Genomic DNA, 23,633 nt, shown 5'->3' on the forward strand with positions numbered 1-23,633 from the left:
GCCTTACGTTCCTGTAATGCGTTAAAGATCACATTCAGAGTCTAAACTCCCAACAGCATGCCTGTGTTTCCTGATCGGTAGCTGACTTGGAAGGTTTAGACCAGACAGTGGGAAAAACTGGCCACAGGAACTTAGGTGAAACCTAGTCCATCACTATGTTTTTATTTACTTCCAGTTAACAAATGAACCTCAGGCTGGTGTGGCTGGCATTCTTCAGTGCATTTGGATTTTCACGCATGCTGTTATTACAGCCTCTTGTGGTATAATACATTTGGAATGAAAATGGTGTTTTTCTAGCGCTGTTCACTCTTGTAGTTCTCTAGCTATTTTTAGTTTGCTTGGTTCTAGTGGGTGGGAAAAAGAGTGCTCGTCATAATATTTTTAAATTTTCATTTGAGTATCAGAACAATTTTGATACAACAGCGCTAAAAATGGGCATCAGAGCTGTGGGAGTGTGGAAAGAAAAACTTGGTTTGAAAATCTTATTTCTTTTCTGTATTTTCTAAAATCTTCTTTACTATAGCTTTTCTTTCTTACGTTATTGCATAGGATATTGCTGTCCTGAGTAATGCTTACACTGCATGTGTGCTTAAAAGCACACAAAGTTTTCACTGCTTCTTAGTGCATGGTATGTAAAAGGAGCACACCTAATAAATGCTGTGAACATCTGGCAAATTAAGAGTTTGATCATGTCATCTGTTATCTGATAGAATAATTTTATTATGTTTTTTAAATTGTATTTCTAAAGCTATATTTCTCACTCTCCTCTCACCAAACCAGTCCCTTCCCAATGCCAACTATTCAAAGAGAAGTGGTCAGATTCCTGCAGAGTACATGTGAAGGAAGTATCAAATTTGTGCCTCGTCAATGATCTGAATTTAATATTGTAGAGTAAAAGAGAGGAAACAATCACTCCATCTTCTTGAGCGGCTGGGGAACTGAAATGCTGAATGAAGTGAATGTGCTTTGAATGTTTCGTTCAGTGTTTGTTCGGCAAGTATTTAGATTTTCTTTGATTTTATTTCAGTTTCTGTGGGGTTTGAATATGAGACTTGCCCCAATCTCATTTTATGGGAGAAGAGGACAGCACTGCTGCAAGGATTTGAACTAGATCCGTCACATTTAGGAGGATGGTCTTTGGATAAACATCATGTGCTTAATGTCAAGAGTGGTGAGTTAGCTAATTCCATGTGTTTTCTGTCCTATGGAGAGTTTTGTCTGTAAACACTTTATTTGCATTATATTTAGACTTAAAAAATGCAATTTCCCCAATCTTTTTGCTTCATCTTCAGCTCAGTAAGGTATGAGACAAGTTTCAGTTGTCAGAAAATTTTTATAAGATTTCAACAATTTTTTTACTCTTCTGCAATGTGTGACTCTTAAAGCCCAAACCTTTATCCTTTGTTCTGTTGCTCATTTATTCCCCTGTAATGTCCTTCTGTCTTCCTTCCCTCTTTTTCTGATATTAACCACACCTGTTCCTGGTTCCTTTTGTTTGACCTGTTTCCCTCTAGTCTGAGATGGAGCTTAAAAAAGGAGTATGAGTCTGTGATGAGATCCTAAGTCTCATTTGTCTTTTTCTTTTGTCACCTGTTTGCATTTTCCTCGCTTCTCTTTGTCTGTACATATGCTAAGGTGAATGTTTCTGGTCTTTATATTTTGCCAGAGACTCTTAGGAAGCTGAGTGCTTGGCATATGTTTCATTTCATCCCTGTGAAGTTTTTTTCACAGCCTCCCCACAGCTGATCCCCGCATTTACAAATTGCACAGTATATTGTTGCTCAAGAAATCTAAAGGAATGTTCAGAATAGGCAAGACCAGGCTATCTGAACACACTGTGAGTGCTGTGCAGCGATCAAACACAGTTGAGATAGCCATTTGGATAGTGCGTGACACTCAGTGTTGTCACCAGTGGGGAGCCAGTTACATCAGGATCATCCAACCGCATTTCCAAAAGAACACGAGGCTGAAAGTTTCCAGCCAGATTTCTACAACCTTCGATGACACTGGCAATGGTCACTGTGACAGAGAACCCGCTCCCTTCTTGGAGCAAGGGTCTGCTCTTGGAACAAATACTTTGAAAATATATCCTATCTTTAAGGGATTTCTTCAATGCTAAGAATCACAGAATCCTAATGAAGATCCTTACCACTAGCTTCCCTCTTGCCTTTCATCACTGATCCTTAATAGACCTTCTAGGAGTTTCACCTCCCTCCTATCTTTTCGTTTTCTGTGTTGTCCTCTTCTCTGTCACCCCCACTTCTCATTTTTCATTTTCCTTGAAAAGAAGTGTGAAAGACTGAGAGGTGGAACGAGAACAGTAAGGTTGGCACAGAATTCCAAACAAAACATAGCATAGGAAACTGGAGTGAGAGCGTCCAGGGACACAAATAAGGAATGTGTCTTCCCACTGTGTGCCTTCTCACTCCCCACTGAGGAAGACAGCCTAAGCGTTGTGCCAGGCCAGGGAGTTGTATGGCCGTGTTGTCTTTCATAACGAATACCAGCGGACTCTGGGTTTAGGTTTGGGTCTGTGGTTGTGTATGTGTGTGGTTTTTAATAGAGAATCTTCATTACACCTTTGTTTTTACTCCTGCAAAGCACTCTGCACCATTGAAGCACCAAATGCTAGAGTCAGTTCACAGTGCAGTCCCTAACAGCAGCTGTTGGAACAACCCGAAGTCCCGTGCAATGGACAACGGTAATAACCACCGCTTCTCCTCTTCATTACTAGGTATATTGCACAAAGGCAATGGAGAAAATCAGTTTCTAACTCAGCAGCCAGCTGTGATAACCAGCATTATGGGGAATGGGCGCCGAAGAAGCATATCCTGTCCGAGCTGCAACGGTCTGGCAGAAGGAAATAAGCTTTTGGCCCCTGTAGCACTGGCAGTGGGTATTGACGGAAGTCTCTTTGTTGGAGATTTTAACTATATTCGGCGTATCTTCCCCTCCAGGAACGTTACAAGTATATTGGAGCTGAGGTAAGGTGTTAATCTTAGCACTTCATTTCTGTAGCCTGTGCTCAAATCAGCCTTTACCATTACTTTTTATAATTTCGTAAAACATTGTCACTTCCAACCTATCTAAATTCCAGTGGAGAAATGGGGCACAGAAATGCATAGTTCAAAGCCTGTAGCTTATCAGACAATGACAATAGAGAAGGACTGAAGAGTACAAACCAAGTTTTACAAAAAGTACAAACCATTTTCTTCTGTCTTGCTGCTGATAGAATCTCTCCTCAGTACTACACATCATTTAGTTTTGTTTGAAACCTCGGGACTGACTGCGCGTAGGTACTGAGCCACAGTGATAAGCAAAGGTGTAACAGTCTTGCGAGGTCCGCTGGAAGGTTTTCCTAGCAATGGGTTTGAGACCCGCTTTCCCACGTCTTTCCCATGCTTGTGAGTCTATTTCTGTGGGATGGCAAGTGCAGTGAAGATGGACGCAGAGTCACTTTGCGTCATCAGAACTCTTTTTAAGACTGTATCTCTGTCCCCTCCTCCCACGGCCCCCTCCCACCCCCCAACATTAAGATTTGGTCACTTAACAGGGAAGGCTCGAGTGTAGAGTGTACCACTTCACCCATTTCTGTTCCATCTCCTTTTTTCATTCTCCCAGGAGAGGCAAGAGCTATTGCTTCAAACTGTAACCCATGAAACTAGACCTTGTAGTTACAGCACTCCTGAGTATTGGCAGGAAAATGAGGAAAAATAAGCTTGCACTGGCTGTCTTCTGATACTGAGGCAGCCCACTGAGGCAGCAGTATTAGTGCTCTTGTAAATTGGATATAGCTGCAAAGTACATCGAGTGAATTTAGATCATTAGCCTTTTTTTTTAGTGATATGGCCAATAACCAATTGCTCTGCTTCCACTGTACTTTTAGTTTTTAATTAGTAGGAAAAAGTGCAAAATGATTGGATCGTTAGAGAATAGGTGGCCTAGCTCTATTTTACACCTCTCTTCCATTCATGTCATTCTGTTGATGTCACTGTTGTGAATTCTGATTTATATAAGAAAAAAGAGATCCGATTCAGGCCAATCCTACTCTGAAATCACTCTCTGACACCTACCTAATACACCATCAGGCTGCCTCATTATATTTAAAAAGAAAAATGTCATAGCTTATCCAGTGATTTCTGCTAGCAGCTAGGGTAAACCACAGAAGGTAGTTGGTATGGATGTGTGACCTGCTATCAATACATTATAATTCTGCATTATATAGAATATGCTGATTTCCTAATTTGTTTGCTTCTGTTTAGCTTTCTAGTAAATAGGGCTACAGCTTTATAGAAAAGAGAAACATTTTCAAATTAGGGTACTTAACATAAGGCATTTATATGCACCTCACTTCCTAATATCCGACAGTGACAAGGTTTCCTAGCAGAATTAGGATACTTAAGGCATTTATATGCACCTCACTTCCTAATATCCGACAGTGACAAGGTTTCCTAGCACACCTGGTATTTGAAAATGTTGTCTCCAAGTTTACAACAGTATTAGTCTGAGCACTTTGTTTTCTCTCTATGTAAGAGACAACTTGGGCTTTTCAGCATGTGTGAGGGAAAATGGGAAAGGACACCAGTAAAGAAACAGAAGATGGAATTCTTAATCTGCTTTTGTCCACTTGCTCTTTTCTTTTATGAAAGTTTATTTTCTATAGCATAGTTTCTTTACCTTCTAACTGTTAGCAATGGACAATGAAGCTAGTGTATTTTGAGTACTTTCGGATGGCTGCAAATGACAGGACACACAGATTTTTAGGATTTGCGGTCATGACTTTTGCTCTCTGTTCCTCTGAAGGGAATTTAAATCCATTCCAGCAAACATTTTCTATAGCAGGAAGTGTGATTCAGTGGTCATCTTAAAATCTGTATGAGTTACATGGGTAAGGGTTTGAACATTTGAGCCATTTAAGTATGAATGAGAGCAATCGTCAGCTAGTATCAAGTAGCTTGAATAATGTTGCAAGTAGGATGTCCATCCAAGTATTACAAACCAAATACATCACCTTATTTAGATTTCTCAGTGGATGTAATTTTGGTTTTGCATAAGCCAGTATAATTCTTGACTGATTTTATAAATAAAAATATCCCAATGTGCATATTTGCTTCACACAATCTTTTTAAAGTTGCCTGATTTGAGTAGCTAACAAGAAGTTTGACTCAAGCGTGTTGCATGTCACGCTTAATGTTGGTATTGCAAGTGTGGGGCTGTGCCCTGAGTGCTGCAGCTCAGGAGTCATGCACCTCTTTGTTTCATTCAGTGGATATTCCTGAATGGAAATGACATAAACACAGTGAGACACTGTCACGTGGAGATGTATTCATTTACTTCTGGGAAGTAGAGGACGCTTTGACTTTGTGTCTAGACAGAAAACTCAGGATCAGTTAATGCTATGTATCTCCCATTGTAAAGTGTCTTTCTGCTCACTTACAAGTTTCTTTTACCCTAAGATTCACTTTGATAGGCTTAAATAGGTACCAAGTAGCATCCAAACTTGCTTTGAGCAATTATTTTAGAGACTGGGGGTAGAGGAAAAATAAACTGCGTAGTAGAAATTTGTTTAGAAATAGCCCATTGGAAAACTATTTTGATTAAAGAGTTTGCCTCCAACTGGCAGACAATATCCTTCCCAGTTCTGTATTCAGAAAACTGCCAGTTTCACTCGCTCCTAGCCCACAGGCTACACATATTTCCACGTGAAAACTCTTTCAATGGTCCAGAAAGTTTCCTGTAAAATATATGGGGGGTGGGGGTTGGGGCAGGGGTATCCTCCTAGGGAACTACTTTGCAACTCTGTCATTCCCAGTCTCTCTTCATCCGTAAACCAAGCTAAGGCTAGTGCTGAAAAGAGATAACTTCTCCTGTGTCCTTTTGTAAAATAAAACAAATACTATGTTTGCTTTACCATCTATTCTTCAGCTAACTGTTTGTTCTTTTTTCTTCTGTTCCCTTTCTATAAAGAAATAAAGAGTTTAAACATAGGTAAGACACGAGCTCTTTCCCATATAATTTGATATGGTTTGTTTGCTTCATTGTGTTTGCTTTTTGTGTTGTGCTTCTTGTGTAATGTTACGTTCTCCATGTACCATATATAGAAACATTTTTATGTGCTAATTGTGTGTTATGAATATGATAAGCTTTAGCAATTATGAAATGCAGTCAAAAAGCAACCAAATAAGTTCTGACAGTAATTAGAAATTTCTAGTAGAATGCCAGTATAATGAAGCCCAAGCTAACTTCTATGTAAACACTTCTCCCTGCTGTCTATAATTGGTCTAAATGGCTGAGGTAAACTACAACAGCAGTTTTACAAATGCCAGAAAGGTTCACAAAAGCACTAATGACTGCAAATAGGTCAAAAACTCATTTTCTGGTCATTAATGATTTTCTGAACCCTCTGTCCTTTTTCATAATTTAGTTTCTATTTTCTTTCATCAAAGACATTTAACAGTCAGTCAACCTGTAGGGCTGGTTGTGTGCAACCAGTAGGTGCAGTCACTGTAAGATTCATGAGGGAGACATAACCTTTCCGGATGTTAGGAGAAAAGATTTGTCACTGTCTCACCTGAGCACTAGGCCTTCTGGATGGCAGCAGCGTAGGAACCGCTTGTACCTTCTTCCATGCCACAGCTGGGAGGGGGAGGAAGTTCACCCTGGAGAATATCAAGGACAAGAACAAGAAGAGCTGTTGTAAATTATTCCATAGTGTCCTGTGCATCACCCTTTAAACCATACTTTCCATTTCTGTAATTCAAATTAGATGCAAAAAATGTCTGGAATAAAGAGTATGATTTCCCCTCTACAATCTGTTTTGGTATAGCAAGTGTAATGCCACTAAATGAATTCATCTGGATGAATTCATTCACAACTTGCTAATGATTATTGGTGATGCTGGTGGCTCCTCATTTGCCAACTATAAGCTTAGTTAATTTTTCAGGTGCTTAGAGATTTGCTCTGGGCAGCTTCTCTTATTGGTTAAATTTAAAGAAAAGCGGTTGATGCACTGTTGTGAATTTGAGGCACAAATGAGAAGAGCAGGGAGGACAAGCTGATCCTGCCTGTGCTTGCTGTCAGGCACCAGGCTCCCTCACAGACCAGAGTAAGGCTGCACGCTGTGGTGGCTGCTGCATCCACCCCGGAGGGCCAGAGGAGGAGGCAGGGCTGGCAGAGGCCTCTGAGCAATGCCAAATGTTATGGAGAATCTTTTAAAACAAAGTGCATTCCTTGGCTTCCTGTAATTCAAATAAAATTGCTCAGAAGCCAGTTTGAGGATTATTTACTGTTCACGTATAAAATACATCCCTGTTTGAAGTAATAATCTCGTAGTTTCTTTGGGGTCACAGTGGGTGCACGTCACCTTCCACTAGTTGTTTTCTGACCAAGTCCCTCAAATATTTTATGCGGAGAGTCTTCCACTCTCTGTGCCCTCACCCAGCTCCATCGAGAGCAAAGGGGCATGCAGCAGATCTGCAGGTCCAGGGAATTGCTCCCTGATCTGGAACAAAACTCATGACTGAATCCCTGTCAAAAGTGCCCTGAGAGAGATTCCAGAGGAGAAGGGCAGGGTGAGCTCCTTGGACACCCCAGTGACTGCAGGAGAGGAGGGGGGAATAAGCTCGTGTTCTGCCATTGCTCTTTACCCGACTCATCCCTTTTCCCATCCTGGTCACAGTGGGACAGACCTGAGGCTAGCTGTGGGCTGAAGTGAAGCAGGGCTGTGCTCACTCAGCAAGGCAGGCACAGGCTGGCAAAATCATGCTCGAAAAGTAGCGAGACCTTTCCAGAGTGGCTGCCAGGCAAAAAACGGCACTGCTGTGAGCAGTCCCTGCCACTGAGGCCATGCAAGGCCCCTGCCTGGGGCAGTGAGCCGCTCTGCCAGTGCCCAGCCCCAGTCGGACCTGCCTCGGGGCTCCCCGTGGGGCTGAGGTGGGGGTGCCGTGATTTGGAAGAGCCAGGCAAAAGGCACTCTGGGCAGGAGCCTGCGGCGAGGCGGCACGCCTGCAGCTGCAGCACTCCCTTGCTGGCCGGTCTGCTGCTGTTGCAACGCCTGGCGCTACGTTTGGGTGTATTTGTGAAGTATGGCACAGCGCTAGCGTCACAGCAAAGTTTGTTCCTCAGTGTAAGGGGAAAGCATGGCGGAGGAAGAGAGCAGAATTTCAGAACAGCGACAGATGTGCAGGTATTTGTATGGCTCAGATACTTGAGGGACTGGAGAAATCTTGGAAATGGAAATAAACTTTTTTCTATGTGACAAAAAAGACTGAACTGTGTTTTGGAGGGATGAGTAGGGTGAGGGTCTAGTGAAGAGGTGCAGTCTAGTGCTGATGATAAGGAGAGGAGCTTGGGGAATAAAGAGATTGCACTCTAATCTCAAGCATGTCACTAGTCCCCCTGCATAACTTTTGTCTACACCACTTAACCTCTCTGTGCCTCAGTTTCCTCCTCTGTAAAATGGGTGTAATACCCATCTTTTTAAAGTACTTTGAGATCCATGCATGAAATAAGCCTGCCAAGTATGTTTTGTTTATTGTATTTTTTCATCTCTAATTTCTACACTCCTAGACTTCAGCAGATGGTATTACCTCTGCCTACTGAATTTTGATCAAACCAATCTCCTTCCTACTTTCTACAGTTTTAGAAATGTTATTGACCTAAAATCATGGCGTGTCAAAGACTGGCATAGAGGAAGATAACTGTAGAAAGTGATATGTTTGGGCCTCCTCATTCCTCCAAATCTGGTCATGACCCCCTGAATGCAGTTGTCTTTGTGCTGCTGATAATCCATCTGCTGAAAGTGGCCTTATTGCAGTTTTCAGCGAGTCTAATCAAGAAATGGCTCATGTCCATCATAACGTACCTCTGTGTATCCTCACTCTTGGAGATGGGCACTTTTGCCACGTGAAACTAGGAGTGTGGATATTTGGAGGCAAATATCTCTGGTTACTGGTAAGTAACCTTCATATTTTTTTCTTCCTGTCTTCATTTGTCTTCTATGCTTTGAAACCACCATTGACCTTATTTACGCTCACCCATAGGCTCCAAAGGCTGGAAAATTCACATCATGCTTAAAATCCAACCAAATTGAGTTAAACTAGCCAGGCAAGATTTTGAAAATATTTCTGCACTGCAGTTCTCTGTGTGTGAATGTATATATATCGCAAAGACTGACATTTCTCAATTTGCAGTTGATTTGCTAAAGTAGTTCCAAAATGTGACAAACTGTCAAAAAACATATATTTCAGAAGAGAAGTAGCTTTCCATATGAGCACCCATTCTAATCGCAAACTGAGGACCAGTTTTTCAATAACAGAAGGTTCAGAGTTAAAGTCAGTCACTTGGGGTCTCTGGTTTTAGTTATATAACCAACTTCATCTGCTGTAAATGAGATTCTTGATAAGAATGAATGAGAGCAAATTTGCTTTAGGAATAAATTTGTTATGCCTCTGCCTCCTATTTATACAAGGCCTCACAAATCTTGTGGCATCATATAAGTAACTCAGAAGCTTATTCTTTGATCTTACTCCTATGACTTGTGCTTTCAAGGGAAGTTAAATAGGGTTGGGGGGGAGTGGGTGGAAGGGGGGTGAGGCAACAACAGGTAGAGATAAGCCAAAGAGAATTGACCTGGAGCAGATCTAAGGGGCTAAAGAGATCAAGAGGAAAGTCTGCTGTGCTGCTTTGGCTTATTGGGCTCTGCTGCGCACGGCTTGGTGTAGCAGGATGAATGAGATTTAAAATGACAGTCCTTCTGAAACACTGACCAGGCCCTAATCGAGTTAGGTCCTCAGACGGTAGCAGCCCTTCAGACCTCACCTCTGTATGAAGATGTCAGACTTTCTTTCCAGATCTCTCTGTGCCTGATGAGTATCTAAGCTCTGAAAGCCTGTGAAGTTTCTAGACTGCTCAGCTGTTTGTTTTATGCTTTCTTTTTCTCTAAAGCAACAATCCCGCTCATAAATACTATCTGGCCGTGGACCCTGTTTCAGGCTCCCTGTACGTATCGGACACCAATAGTCGGCGGATATACAAAGTCAAGTCCCTCACTGGCACCAAAGACCTAGCCGGTAACTCTGAAGTGGTCGCAGGGACTGGAGAGCAATGCCTGCCCTTCGACGAAGCCAGATGTGGGGATGGAGGGAAGGCGGTGGATGCAACCCTAATGAGCCCTCGAGGTAAAGCAGGAAAAGAAGCTGGAGAAAATGACTGCGTGAGGCTAGGCTGGATGTGGAAATAATTATCTGGCAATTAAACCACTCCTTGCTCAGTAATTTTTATTCTGGGCTTTAATTACAGTGGATTGGCAAGTGTTCGTGCTTTGTTTAGTTAAAGCAAACTTTATTATCCCAACACTGAACGCTGCAGAAGGAGAACAGAACACAAATTAGCAGGGTACCGCTCCCTCCAAGAAGCAAGCATGTAAACTGGAAAACAAATTACTGTTTGAGATACAGTCTTTGGGGAGAAAAACTGCCTGCTGTGGCTTTTTTCTGAGTTTTTCTTCGATGTATCCCTTTTTCTTCAGAGGTGGAGGAAAAATAAAAGGATTTTTGCCTTTTCCAGTTTCTAATTTAAAAAAAAAAAGTTTTGAAGATGATGAAGAGTTTTGGGGATGTGTTTCTTTATAAGATTTTTTTTTTCCATAGTTTCATCTTAATTGTAAGGATGAATTAATCAGGTGTATTGCCAGCTGTTTCAAACATCTTTGGGGTTTATTTCAATAGTTGAAAATAACTAGATGATCGTAAAAGGAAATAAAAATTAAAGGTCCTGTTTCTTTTTATAGGTAATAGTTTCAGTTAATACACACCGAGTATATTAACGGGACAGAGCCACTTGCCTGTTTTAAGTTAAGCCTCTACATACAAGCTAAGAAGATAAAGCTGTATCTTCCCTGACTGCCCAATAGGTTCAGCACTGCAACCATTTGAATACAAGATTTTTAGATCAATATTTTATTTTCAGCCCAAGAAAAGGACAAGGCAGTGCACCAAATCAAAGCAGGAAAGGCAAGTGAGAAAAAGCCTGCCCTCCTTCACCACAGGCAGCAGCATCCTTCTGTTCCTCCAAGGGAGCACCCTTTCATTCTGTGCCTTTCCTCTCTGCGGACTCCCAGTGTGGCAGGCATTGAACCTTTCCTTTTTTTCTAGGCTGGAAACCCCTGTGTCTTCATCTGGAAACGCCAGATGTTCTTCCCACATTCCTCACTGCAACAGGTCAAAGAATTGAAAAACATCCTGAAATAATATAATGTCCTCTTAATTTTTCAAAATTTTAAAAGCAATTTAGAAAGATTTCTAGAAATTCTTTATCCTCATTAGATCCTTCAGATGAAGAAAGCAACACCTCAAATTTCTGAGATTAAAATTTAGGATTCTTTTTTTAAATTGGATTTATGTAATATATCATACAGAGTTTGAATTTAGAAATAGGCTGATGCATTCTGCTGGCTGTTTTGACATGCTTTGGAGATTTCTGTGATTTTCTTTTCTTTAAAGCCCCAGAGGGTAAACCCGCTTGGTGACATTTATTCAGCAGAGCTACAGGTACTTGGAGGGTCCCAGGACCTGTGCTCAGGTTGGAAGGGGGGAAAGAACAGGGGACGTGAACAAATGTCACCGTCCTGTAAACTTGTCAATAAGATGAAGCCTGCCTTGAAGCTAGGAGCCTCACTGCTTCACTGACGCCTGGTGTTCATATCTGCAGGGATCGCAGTGGATAAGTATGGACTCATGTATTTTGTTGATGCCACCATGATTAGAAAAGTGGATCAGAATGGAATTATATCAACCCTGCTGGGCTCCAATGACCTAACTGCTGTTCGACCTCTCAGCTGTGACTCCAGCATGGATGTCACCCAGGTAGACTCTTACTGCATTTATTTTCTTCTCTGCCTTAGAAGTGATGGGCATCTATTTTGGATGACTGCCTGGCCACTTAAGAAATACATTATGCAGCACAAGACGATAGCATATTTGATTCATTACTGAAATGAGTGAACCCTCCTTTTACTGTGGCTAACAGGTTATTTATGCAACTACAGAGAACTAAGGTTGAGATAATGGGAGTTATTGTCTTAATTGCCTGTTTTTCTGTAATTATTGTAGAGCTTCCACAATGTAGCATTCATTCTTTGCACAGAAACACAATTAGCCAAAGTTACCACTGCACGTAGCTTTAATATTTCTGAAAAACAAAATCATTGTTTTTAAATAGTTGCCATTCATGACTTGGTTTCATGATTTACGCTGATAAACCCCTCACTAATTTGCTGTTGTTACACATGGAATTTTGAACACTAGAAGTGTACTTTTCAGTTATGAGTTTTACAGTGATAATTTGTGCAACTCATAGGTACGGCTGGAGTGGCCTACTGATCTCGCTGTCAATCCCATGGACAACTCACTTTATGTCCTAGAGAACAATGTTATTTTACGGATCACAGAAAATCATCAAGTTAGCATTATTGCTGGACGCCCCATGCACTGCCAGGTTCCTGGTATAGACTACTCTCTTAGCAAACTGGCTATTCATTCTGCACTTGAATCAGCCAGTGCCATTGCCATCTCACACACAGGAGTTCTTTACATCAGTGAGACAGATGAAAAAAAAATTAATCGGCTACGCCAGGTAACTACCAATGGAGAAATATGCCTTCTTGCAGGGGCAGCTTCAGACTGCGATTGCAAAAATGATGTCAACTGTAATTGCTATTCTGGGGATGATGGGTATGCCACTGATGCCATCTTAAATTCACCATCTTCCTTAGCTGTGGCCCCAGATGGTACCATCTACATAGCTGATCTTGGAAATATCCGCATTAGGGCTGTCAGTAAAAACAGGCCCATTCTTAATTCTTTTAACCAATATGAAGCTGCATCTCCAGGAGAACAGGAGCTGTATGTCTTCAATGCTGATGGGATTCACCAGTACACTCTCAGCCTCGTTACCGGGGAGTACTTGTACAATTTCACCTATAGCAGCGATAACGATGTCACGGAGGTGATGGACAACAATGGGAACTCCTTGAAGGTCCGTCGGGATGCCAGTGGGATGCCCCGCCATTTACTGATGCCGGATAATCAGATTGTCACGCTGGCTGTTGGCACTAATGGTGGACTCAAGCTAGTCTCAACACAGACCCTGGAGCTCGGATTAATGACATATAACGGAAACAGTGGTCTCTTAGCAACGAAGAGTGATGAAACAGGATGGACAACATTTTATGAGTAAGAATGTTTTTGGATATATTAAGCGTACATTTATTTTTCAAATGGTAGTGAGTAGGCCCTGAAGTGACCCTACTGAAATTTGTTGTAGGCTTTTCACCGATACTGAGCAAGGGCGGTACATCTCAGTCTGGTATGATACTGGAAATGATTGAAGGGCTTCTTGATTCCATCAGTGTTGCCGGGTCCTTCGGGTGGGTAATGAACCACCTAAACTCCTGCCCTGTGTTTGAGGCTGGTGGGGGAGCTCACCCACCTCCAGCACGAAGGACTGTGTGCCACGTTTAGAAACCGGTGTTTGATTTGCCAGATCGGGCCCTGCTCCTAGGCGTCAGCAAGGCTGCAGATAACCCACATCCAGACCAGCCGCAGCAACCTGTGGCTCCTGCTGAGCTGCCTCCCTCTAAGAACCCTAATGCTGCAGTTTCCTTTGAAACTCAAATTATATATCTTTCTGTTCAGACTCATATGTTACTCGTGGTTGTTAAAATGTTGATTAACAGCACTGATTGTTCATTCTTCAGACAAGTGAGGAAATTAGATCCCCAGCTATCTGTCAGACCCCTGGTGTAACTTCCATAATTTGTAGATAACCCAAAAGCACATTGGTGTTCATGAGCATATAGATTAAAAAGACAGAATTTCCTCTTTAAATGAAATTCAGCAGAGATGAAGTTCAAAAGTATATTAAAAATGTAGGAAAAGTAGTCAGATTTTTATTAATAGTTATCTTATTCTTATGCTTCTTATTGCCACTGACTGATCAAAACAATTTTAAAAATAGAAGCTAAACAATACACTGAAAATACATATAACTTGTAAGTAGGGCAAGTCTGATGCCATATATTTTGTTTGAAGTAGCTAATTAATGGTTACATCACTTCTCAAATTGGTGGGTAGAAATTATGAATAAGGCTTTATATTTAATTTTAAATGGTTTAGTTTCAAGATCATGGGCTAGCAATACACTCACCTCTTAGTTTTTTAATGCATTCATCTTGGTCACCATTTTCTTTTTAGAGAAAACATAAGTAATGCCGGAATAAAAAAATACGGTGTTCAATCTGCTCAAAAATATATCTAAATCAGCATTGCACATCAGTATTTTGTCCGCTGTGTTTCGTTCCCGTAAAAAGGAAAGCAGTGCCCTCTCGTGGTCCCCTTCTGCGGTGGCCCTGGCAGTTGAACCACTGTGATTTTTCAGCTAGACTGTGGGTAGAGACGGAGTTTTTGCAGAGTATTTCTTTACAACACGTTAGTTACACAAATAATCCAGTTATGTGAAGGCATGAAGGTATCACCTGACAGCGAAAACCCACTGTACTGGGTGGTGGTAAAGTCTCACAGCATTGCTGTGATCAGAAGTCACATAAACTAGTTATTTCTCAAAACACCAGTAATTAATTGTAGAAGATTAAAGAGCAAAAAGTAATTTCAAACTCTACATGAAAATCAGTGAAACATTAGAAAAGGTCACCAGAAAGTTACAAAATTGGTATAACAAGTGGCTGAGAATCACATGAAGTACTAATTTAGCACGATTTATTGGAAAAATTGTATTATGATTCCTAAGTAAATACAGAAGGTGGGTGCTTTGATGTCTTACTGAGATGCATCTGAAAATATAATTTAATATGTATCTAGTGCTGACATGCTGACTAGATGTTTTTCCAAGATCAAATAAGAAAAGATGTGCAACCCTTGCCTCAGGTCAGTGGAAGTTAAGTACCATATTTAGGTCTGAGTAGTGTAGCCTGAAGTACTGTCTTAGATGATTAGCAACTTTAATGAGGCAGCAGAAATAACTCACTTTCTCCCCGATTTGTACATACATTCTCATAAGCATAGACCCTATAGATGAGAAGGCAATATAGACATTTTTGTATTAAAAATGTATATAATTTATATTTATAGTGCATGTATCAAATAAATTATACATGGTGACTGTTATCTAGGTTAGGAAAAAAAGCTATAAAATGCCTTTCACAAAAATGTTAAAAGATATGTATCTCTGTATGTGCATGGAAAACCCCTGTGAGGATGAAAAGTTATGCACTGGAGATACTCATTACTAAATACCAGAAAAACAGAGGCATCTCCTTTAGGCTGATCCGAAGCAGCTGACTTGCAGTAATTCCTTAATGTGCCTTGTCATCTCATACACCCCCACAGTTGAGGAATTTATTAATATGGTTATGAGAATTATTTAAATCAGATTTACAGACCTAAATAATCACAGTTCGCAGTCACTCAATACTGGTTTCTGGTTTCTGTTTGTTCTCTGAAGCACTCCAAGGGGCAAATTCTGTATTCATCATTACGCAGTTTATTTTGGTAGGTTTAAGCTAATACCAGCTGCAGATGAAAGAAATACTTAGCGAACGATTTTATGTTTTCTGTGCCATTACGTTTCACAGATTTCACAGAATGGTAGGGGTTGGAAGGGACCTCTAGTGATCATTCATACGGAGATAATCTATAGCCAAAACTGTTAATATGGCAGCAGAGCTGGAAAAGAAGAAATGTCTTTTAAGTAGCAAAATACTACATGGACAAAAGTTGTTATGAAAAATTAATTTTGGTACACTTATATCAACCAGAGGTTGAAATGCCTTGCGCTCTTATTGGGTATATTCCTTTCTTTTGTCTGCAACTGTACCCTGAAAACGCACACAGATTTCGATTTGTGCAGTGTATCTTGGTATGGCTGTGTATATGCAGATAAACGCATACACAAACCACTTTGTGTGTGTGTGTATATACACCCCATACATACATTATATCTACGGTGCACGCGTGCAGGCATGCAGCTCATTTGCAGCAGGAAAAGGCAAGGCTCTTAAATAATACAACAGCTACCAGCAGGCTCACATGGGGTAACTTAAGCTTGGTTTGGGGCGTGAAGCAGAAATCTTTGAAGTGGTCCTCAGCGGTATTCCACTGAGGGAGTGGGAGCATCCTAAGAGAATGGTGCGGTTTTCTTCTTGAATCAGCTTTTTTTCATAAGGGAGAGAAAATAGGGATCTATGTAAATGTATGTGGATCTGCACCTTGCCCTGCTCTCTGTTAAATCAAAAGCTGCTGTTAGCGCTCAATAAAAATTGCCCAAGATACAGAGGTGCCAGCGTATTGGATGTGGGAGAGCAGCCGTCGGTGCGTTATCCCAAGCCCGCTGAAGGGATACACAGCTCAGGTGATTGTAGCTACCCGAGAAGGCGACAAAGCAGTGCTGAGCTGTGTCTCATGGCTGAGCTCAGCTGGGTTTGGTGGCCCAGCACCGGCGAGCTGCCGTGGCCCGCCCAGCGCTGCCGGCTGTCAGGCCCCGTATCGGGCTGCAGGCAGAACGGGCCAACGGCTTTGGGGTCTGCCCGGGGCCACCAGCAGCTGGTGTCACCCAGAGCTGTCCCGGGAACTGTGGTCTTGGAAACCTTTCCCGGCTCGGACAGGCTTGGGCACCATGAGCAGTATGTTAGCAAGCGGGCGCAGGGAGATGCTGGCTTTTTAAGGTAGTGGGATTAAGGAAGATCTCTCCCCTTGTAATTTTAGTAGTAGAAAAACTTGGGACAAGACCTTACTCTAGCTAGTCAGTAACAAAAGCTCGCGAATTTCAGTGTGTCCCGAACCCACCTCATTTAAGCTATAAAGATTGCCCTGTCAGACCTGATTCATCTGGCCTGGTGCTGTGTCCTAGACTGTGACATGTAGTGGCTGCTTTGAAGGAGATACCAGGAAGTCCCAGGTCAATTAGTATATTTTTCCATTGCAAAATGTTCTTTTTTTACTTCACTAGGCCTGGGTTCACGTCATGAAGAGGAAAGGTATATAACCATTTGATACCTGTTATTCAGATGAATGTGGGGGGGTTGTATTCTGCTAAGCACTTGCTCTCACATAACACATATATTTAAAAACACCACTCAATAATATGTCACTCTTAAATTCTGTAGTACTTAAAAGGTTTCTGTTTTATTAATTTTTTTCTTTTTCCTCTAAGGTATTTTTTTAATAGGATTTTATTGCTACAGTGGATAAAGTAGAAATGCCTTCTTTATACATTGGTACTGCAGTGTGTATATATAATTGATGTAGTCAAGTTTTTATAGGTCTACCTCGTAAACTAAGTGGTCTGCAGATCTTCATAGAGAGCACTTTTGTATGTATGACTTTAAGCATGTCCATCGCTTGCTTATAAACCCTTCTAATTTCTGCGATTGCTGATTTAAAAAATTGTGACCCGCACTGGGAAACATGCCCCATGGTGGGGAGAAAAACACTGATTTCTAGAAATACCATTAGAATATTTTCATTTTTCTGTATCAGTCTCAGTACATCCTCATCCATATTTACTTTTTAGACTGCCCTTGCACTTTGAACAGAGATTTTCAGTGAGTAGCCCACAGCAATCCTCAGGAATTTTTCCTGGGTTAATTAAAAATCCAGCAACATAAATGAAGAGTTTAATGTCTCATTTGCATTGCCTAAAATATATTTGCTGATGGGGGATTTCGCCAACCATTTTTCTGGATGTTCACCAAGCTCTGCATAGTCACACTAAAGCCACTCGTAGACTTTCCTAGTTTGTCCTCAATATCATTGTCTCTTCTGTTACATTTGTCATGTCAGTATTCTTTTCATCACCCTGCTGATCACACAACATACCGCAGTAGTCCACACGCAGACTCTTAGGGAGTATCTCATTATTAACCTTTGAGATTTTTGAAACTGCTCTTTTTTTGTACTTACTGTTTTTTCTTGCTAGATGGATGCTTGACTGGTTCAAGTTCTTCCCTCATCTACACTTTACAAGCATTTTTCAGTATCTTTTTAGGAAGGCGTTTATATAGACTTAACCAAAGACCCTTTCATAGATTATCTCAACGTACAGTTTTTTATCCAGTATCTTGTTGATACGGGAAAAAAATACATATAAATATATATATGAGTAGAAACTCATGACTTTTATTAAGAAAAATCATGCTGCTTAATCTTTTATTTGATCCTGAACTGCTTAAATGAACACAATATATTATTAGTCCCTTTTAGGTTGCATGATGCTTTGTTTTATTGATTTACCTCTTTGCCTAATACTTCTGTTGGTTCTGGTAAGGCTTGTTGCTCCACAGGTGATTTTTTTTCCTTCCTCTCCAATATTCAGTTGAATGGGTGCAACCATTTGCAATGGATTTGAAAGACAGATTTTATATTTGTATTAACTGAGGAACCAATTTGTGTATTAATGTTGGAGGCGTGCTATACAGTTCAGGTGGCCTACTTTGAGGTTTCTGAATGATTTCATTGTAAAAAGTCATGTTGAAAGCACTGATTGTTTTTCATCTTTACAGCTAACCACGACGTACAAAGAACTCGGCTAGCTCCGGGATACTAAATGTGCTCCTCTTCTCTTCTGTTACTCTCAGGCAGTGCAATGGATTTACCAGTTCTCTTCCAGGCTTCCCACTCCCTGGATTTCTACGTTCGAAGGATGACCAGTTGGTTTCAATCTCTACCTAAACTTTTCCCTTTATCTACACAGGACATTTTTTCTTGCCTTTCCGCTGTTTAGAAGTATGTGCGCTTTGGTAGCGGCTGGGTGAGAGACTCTTGCACAAGTAGAGAATTGCAGCAAGCAGAGTGTCAGACTGGAATGCTGATTTTGTTTCAGGTCCCCATTTCTTGCCCTTAAGATCCAAGGGAGTGCTTCTTTAGCATATGTATGCACACAAATATAGCATACTATAAAGGAAAGGGAGAAACAGTATGATTTGATCTCAGGCAGCATTCCTTCTTTCCCCCCTCCTCAGGCTTTATACTTCTAAATAAATTTAATTCAATAAACTCATGCAGAGCCCTTTTTCTTTTATTTTTTTTTTTTTTATCTGTATGCCTCTGGAGCACTTAGTTCATCTTCTTAAGGAATATTCTGAGTGCTGACTGCTGCCCTTTGTGCAACTCCAACCTATCCTGTGCTTTAACTTCTCATCATTCATCGTTATGAGCCAACATACTGACCCCAAAATGCAGTTCAATACCACAGATAAGCTCTAAATGAAATTATTATGTTCTTAAGCTGATGTATTTTTAATCTCTTATGGCAAGTATGTTCCTTGTTATGTTACTTACGACCATACTTAGTTTCCACTAAGGATTCAATTGCAAATGTGCAGTGTATGCAGTTGTATATTGCAGTATCCATCATAAGTCCACTTCCTTAGAGTGAAATGCAACTATTAGAATACAGATGAATTTAGTAATTACAATTGTTTGGGCAAAGTATCGCTCCGTATATCCATAATAATTTAATTAATTTAATAATTGAAAAGATGCTAGCCTGGATTTACAGTCATGTAGTTGAGTTCAATATCTATAAAACTTATTATTTCATCATTATAGACTCTTTCAAGAACAGAGGCGTAGGTATGGCCAGGATGTTCTTGAAAATCAGTTTCATTCTGGGTTTTTTGCACAAATGTGGTGCATTATTAATACACTGGGTATTGAAATGAACATATATCCTCATGCTTTTTTGCTCTCACTAACTTTTCTATTAGCTATGATCATGAAGGGCGTCTGACCAATGTAACACGTCCCACTGGAGTGGTAACTAGCCTTCATCGAGAAATGGAAAAGTCTATTACCATCGACATTGAGAATTCTAATCGGGATGACGATGTCACGGTCATCACAAATCTCTCCTCTGTGGAGGCTTCCTATACAGTTGTTCAAGGTACCAAAGCACACTTCTCAGCACATCTCCTAACCACACACACAACTTGAGAGAGCAGTTCGCAAAAGATTTGTGTCATTAGTACGCTCAGGAGCAGGGGAAAAACGTGTAAGGTTTGCAAGGAAAACTCCCATAAAGCTCATTCCTAAAATGACAGGTCTTCAGGACAGGTAAGAGACATTCCACAGTCATGCTTTGTGTCAAATACGTACGGTCGTCACCTGCTGGTGTAAGTTAGGCCTGCCATTGCCTCTTACTCGCTCGCATATTTTTCCATACTTCACTGCCAGACGGGTTCAGACCTCAGTGCCGCAGAGATGCAGTCCGACTGCTGAATGTTGGCTGCCTGGGCAGAGATCCTTGTGGAGAGAGAGGCTCAGGGAGCCTCCTGCTATTAGAAATGAGATCTCCCAAATGTATGCACTACCATTAAATAAAATGTAGAAGAATGAGGGCAGTGGATGGTCTTGCAGAAGCCACAGTTGGCACTTCCAAGAGCAGTGGCACAGCCCAAGTAACTCAGGAGAGACCAGCAGCAAAGTGGTTAAACGTCTGCGTGGAGCTTTCCAGCACCGCCCGGGCATTGTGTCCGGTGAAGCGCAAACAGTTATCAAAGATAGAGTGAAAGGAATGTGGTGAGTGATGGGTTTTTTTAATTGAGATATAATGTCACTGGAATAAGAATATCTTCATCGAACAATAGTCTCCTCCTGACATAAATGTCAACATTATAGACTATTATACCGTGACATGTCTGGTTACAAAGGCTTTATTTCTCTTATACCAGATGATTAATTATGTAGATGATGTCCTTCTGTCAGGCAAATGTTGATGCTTTGGTGACAGTCGCACACTGTAGCACCCCGTCCTGGCTGAGAATGGACTTGGCTGTGTCAAACAGCTGGAGAACTGCACGGCCGTAGAAGTACGAGCTTACTTTTGTAAGTCTTCTCTGACAGCCAAAAGGCCGGGTGTGCACACCAGGCTGGTGGGGAGGCAGGAAGGCAGGCAAGTAAAGGGCTGTGGCTGCCAGCCTGCGTTGCTGGAGCCTCACACCTTGAGGATTTAAAGCCAAACTGTAATTCTGTACAAAGGCTCTGCATGGAGACAGTTTTTAAACAGAGGGAAGGAAGAAGAAGAGGCGCGTACTTCTTCCCACTCAAGGAGTCCAGCAGTCTTTTTTTCTCTTTTCTTTTTGTCCTGGAGTTTAATGGTTCGTTGTTCATCTAGCAGTTCAGTTTTCAGGAGTTTTTGTTCATATTAGAAATAAATTAGGTGGTTGAACACGTATCACTGTGCACTGTGATTCACAATTAAGAGTGAAGGGAAAACATAATGAAATAAACACAGTACCTCTCTGCAGGCTCACTGTTACACTACTGTTCTTTACACGAATCAGTAACGTCTGTAATTTCCACCATAGTACCACGTAAATGGTAATTGCAGGCTGACTTCATTTAACATCAACAGGAGTGCAATAAAAACCCAATCAAATTAAGCTATATGTTTTCTTTATGACTGGAGTAGCTAAATTATTTTCTTTTCATTATTGCTGTAGATCAAGTGAGGAACAGCTACCAGCTCTGTAATAATGGTACTTTGAGAGTGATGTATGCCAATGGCATGAGCATTAGCTTTCACAGCGAACCTCATGTCCTGGCTGGGACTGTGACTCCCACCATAGGACGATGTAATATTTCACTGCCAATGGAAAATGGTTTAAACTCAATTGAATGGCGTCTGAGGAAGGAACAGATTAAAGGCAAAGTGACTGTGTTTGGAAGAAAGCTCAGGGTAAGTAGAACCTGTCATTACAATAATGGTCTGTTCTTCTGTGGGCAGAAAGTTAATTTTCTGTTTTGAAAGAGGCGTCTTTCCTACTTTTACTTGTTAAAAATGTGCAACTCTGGGATTCTCTTTGGTATGACAATCTTTGCTTTATCTGAGAGGTCAGTTAACTGCATGGGATCATCTGCTGCAGTCAGCTGTAGAAGCTTCATTAGTAAAAGCATTCCAAAAGCGGTTGGTAAAAGTACCCAGCATATTGCTGCGAGTCACTCTGCTTCTGAAGGTGGGGGGAAAAAAACAAATCCAACCACTCACCATGTCTAAAAATGCTACGGCACACGTACCACAGTTAGTCCTGGGAGCAAACACAATTACAGCTTCAGCGGTTACATTCTGCTTCTGTGAAATCCCCCTACAGATTCACTGAGACAGGCATATTGTGTTTATTCCCTTTCCCAAATGGCACGATTGGAAAATAATTGCCATAATTACAAAGTCATAAGCATAGGATAAGACAGACACTCAGGTCATGTAATCCATCCCCTGCCAAATTAAAGATCTGTTGCAGCCGGATTAATCCCATTCTGTGCTTAGCTGGCCTGTTTTTCACCCCTTAAGTATCTAACTTTCACTGGCTGCTTCAGTGTGTAGTTTGGGAAGGGCTTTGAGAAAACAAATGTAGGGCTGATACTGGTTCTTTTAACAATTCTTTCAACATCATTGGACATGAGATGCAGTTCTGTGTGTTCAAGATGACACATTAAATGCAATCTAGATAAACAATTACGTAGTAATTTACAACAACAACACAAAAAAAAAAAAGTTAAAATTTTGGTATTTTCCTATTAATTCACCTCTAATTCCCAGTGCTGGATTATCAAGTCTTCCCTTATTCTCCCGAATGCTCAGAATGCACCTACTGGGGAGAGGGGGAAGGTTAGACAAAAAATGGAATGAGATTAGCAGCTAATCCTTAATGACTAAATTTCATGGCTCTGTAATTGATTTTTGATGTGTTGACCTGCAGAAGTTGATAATAAGTAGAAAACAGATCAGCTCTGCATTTTGACTAGGTGTTCAAAATAAAACTAAATAGGACCCTGAAATGAAATTGCTGTAATCCTAACTCTCAATACTAAAAATTTAATAGAGGCACTTGTGGTAATTAGCTGAAGTTAAACACATCTTAGAGCTGAAACCTTGCCTGAGATGGGTTTTCTTGCATCATGTTTATGCAAATCAAAACACTGCTTTATCTAGCAACACCTCAACACTTAATTGTCTGGTGTTAGTTCCTGTAACAATAATCACATATCCATTTAGCTCTTTTAAATGAAAATCACTCTGAGATTATAACAGGTTGAGTGGACTGAAAATGAAATTTGAAAATGAGGGAGAAAGCATAGAATTTATTTGCATCTCATTTATTCTAATTCATCTTTAGTGAATGAAATAGAGCAAGCGTGGTGGAACTGGGGGGGAGCAGGTGCCAGGCAGGGTGGGCTGCGGCAGCTGGGACGGCTGTGGGCAGCAGTACAGCCGGGAGGGCACTGCGGCAGGACCAACACAGCGCTGGGGAGACTGGTGAGAGAGTGTGCGGAGCCATCTCCCCAGTTCGGAATCCAATAGTACTGAAAGGGATTGTTGTTGTGTGGGGTTCAGCTCTTATGAGTACTTGCTGGACCTCACAGCCCTTTTCTTCAGGACATAGAGGGGGCTTCTAAGAAAGATGGGGACAGGCTTTTTTAGAAGGGCCCATAGCAATAGGACACGGGGTAATGGTTTTAAATTAAAAGAGGGGAGATTTCGACTAGATATAATAGGGAATTTTTTTACAGTGAGGGTGGTGAAACACTGGCACAGGTTGCCCAGGGAGGTGGTAGATAATA

The 23,633-nt window shown here is 41.1% G+C and overlaps 1 protein-coding gene across 1 annotated transcript in view; it reads left to right on the forward strand.

Moving 5' to 3' along the window:
- TENM2 (teneurin transmembrane protein 2) overlaps window positions 1–23,633 on the forward strand; it is a gene marked incomplete at its 5' end in the record, with an annotated part of 53,098 nt that overhangs the window by 17,685 nt on the left and 11,780 nt on the right. The window contains 8 exons of the mRNA XM_010155930.1: window positions 1,028–1,171; window positions 2,735–2,984; window positions 5,968–5,988; window positions 9,946–10,178; window positions 11,710–11,864; window positions 12,358–13,232; window positions 19,781–19,956; window positions 21,515–21,750. Coding sequence (XP_010154232.1) covers window positions 1,028–1,171; window positions 2,735–2,984; window positions 5,968–5,988; window positions 9,946–10,178; window positions 11,710–11,864; window positions 12,358–13,232; window positions 19,781–19,956; window positions 21,515–21,750 — 2,090 coding nt within the window. The remainder of the gene's footprint in view (window positions 1–1,027; window positions 1,172–2,734; window positions 2,985–5,967; window positions 5,989–9,945; window positions 10,179–11,709; window positions 11,865–12,357; window positions 13,233–19,780; window positions 19,957–21,514; window positions 21,751–23,633) is intronic.

This window comes from Eurypyga helias, unplaced genomic scaffold, assembly GCF_000690775.1.
Source record: "Eurypyga helias isolate BGI_N326 unplaced genomic scaffold, ASM69077v1 scaffold39627, whole genome shotgun sequence".
NCBI classification, from domain to species: Eukaryota; Metazoa; Chordata; class Aves; order Eurypygiformes; family Eurypygidae; genus Eurypyga; species Eurypyga helias.